The 1,794-nt window shown below is 57.1% G+C and overlaps 1 protein-coding gene across 1 annotated transcript; it reads left to right on the top strand.

Annotated features, from left to right (window-relative positions):
• Positions 1 to 233: 233 nt before the first annotated feature.
• LOC142772269 (uncharacterized) lies at positions 234 to 1,275 on the top strand. The gene is made up of 2 exons (XM_075874468.1): positions 234 to 546; positions 607 to 1,275. Exons 1-2 carry the CDS (start codon positions 271 to 273, stop codon positions 1,273 to 1,275), a joined length of 945 nt encoding a protein of 314 aa, XP_075730583.1. The 5' UTR covers positions 234 to 270.
• Positions 1,276 to 1,794: the final 519 nt, after the last annotated feature.

Raw genomic sequence — 1,794 nt, 5'->3', positions numbered from 1 at the left:
CGAACATTCGCTAGCTGTATAATGTAGCGCGCATGCGCCGTCACGCTTCGAGAACATCGGCAGCTGACGCGCGCGCATGCGCCGTTGCGCTTCGAGAACATCGGCAGCTGACGCGCGCGCATGCGCCGTTGCGCTTCTCCCCCTTCTCGAACATTCGACAGCTGACAGTGCATGCGCCGTCGCGCTGTATATATACTCAAGGTCGGTGCTCGCTCGCTCAGTTGCCGCTCGTCGGTTGGTTTGTACGGCGCGTCGACGTCCGAGGTCGCAATGATCGACGTCCCTTCGACCAGCGCCGGCCAAAGTGTTGGCGGAACCGCAACCAAGTCGTCGTCCGAAGACAAGGCAGCGCGGAGAAGAGCTCGCGACGCCGAACGTAAACGTCGGCGTCGAGCGGAAGATGCTCAACTTAGAGAACGTGAAGCCGCTGAGAGACGTCAGCGTCGAGCAGCAGCACCGGATTCGGCCGCTTTGAAACGTAAGCGTCGACAAGAGGACCCGGACTTTCGAAAACGGGAAGCCGAGTGCAAGCGTCGGCGACGAGAGGCCGATCCCGATGCTGCCCGCGAGCGCAAGCGCGCCGAGGTAGCGGCGTGGCGCGCCAAGCAGTATGCCACGCCCAACGCTCGCTTCAAGCGCGACTTCCTTGACCGAAGCTTCGGCCACACCTGCAAGGTGTGTGATCGTCTTTGGTTCGATAACAACTTAACTCGGATCGGCAACATTCAGAACAACTCCAAAGCGTTGTCGGTTCTTTGCGATACGTTTGGAAAGGGCACCGACTATGCCGACTACGTCGTGTGTGCTACGTGCAAGCAGTCGTTGATTGCCGGTCGAGTTCCCTCAGCTAGCGTGAGTTACGGCTACCGCTACCCGCCCCGACCCGAACATCTACCCGAGTTGAACGCGGTTGAAGAACGACTCATCGCTCCTCGACTCCCGTTCATGAGTATACGACGCTTGACTCACGGCAACGGACAGTACGGAATCAAGGGCCAGATCGCGAACGTTCCCATCCAAGTTCCCACTGTCGTTAGGTGCTTGCCTCGCAACATCCCCGACGACGCGGCCATCGACGTTCACATCAAACGAAAATTGGTGAGCAAGTCGACGTATAAGCACGGTTTGGTCAAGCGCAGCAACATACACGCTTGGCTCAAACACTTGGAAAACACTCCGCTGTACAAACACCTCAACGTTCACATAGACTGGAGCCGACTCGAACGTTTCGACGATGACGATGCAGTAGGCGCCTATGACGACGACGAAATCTAAGCTCTTCCCGAAATCATCGACTTGGACGACCCCATGCAGGCTGCCATTGCCCTGAATGCCGTCAGCCGTACGTTGGTGTACGACGACATGGGAGTCGGTGGTGCTGAAGGAGAAGCGGCGGACGAAATGGTGGTGAGCGATGAAGACGCTAGCAAACTCGTGGACAACACGTACAGCTTGCACGTCGCCCCGGGTGAAAACAAGGTTCCCATCGCTCTCTTCTTTGACGAGTACGCCGAAGAGTACGCCTTCCCCACCATATACCTCGGCATGCCGCGTACGATAACTGGCCCGAGATCGACGCCGTTTGCCATTGCCAGCAGCGAAATCAGACGTACCGACCGACGCGGGGTGACTCCAGAGCACGTGCTGTACATGGCCGCGTTAACCAATTTAGCCAGCGACCCAAGTAAGTCGCAATTTAACACCCCATTTCACAACCACGTTAACCAATTTAGCCATCGACCCAAGTAAGTCGCACTTTAACACCCCGTTAACCAATTATATGCTCCGCATCCT

The sequence above is a fragment of the Rhipicephalus microplus genome, chromosome 9 (assembly GCF_043290135.1).
Source record: "Rhipicephalus microplus isolate Deutch F79 chromosome 9, USDA_Rmic, whole genome shotgun sequence".
Lineage (NCBI taxonomy): Eukaryota > Metazoa > Arthropoda > Arachnida > Ixodida > Ixodidae > Rhipicephalus > Rhipicephalus microplus.
Note: the sequence above shows the minus strand (reverse complement) of the source record. Positions and strands in the feature narration are given on the sequence as shown.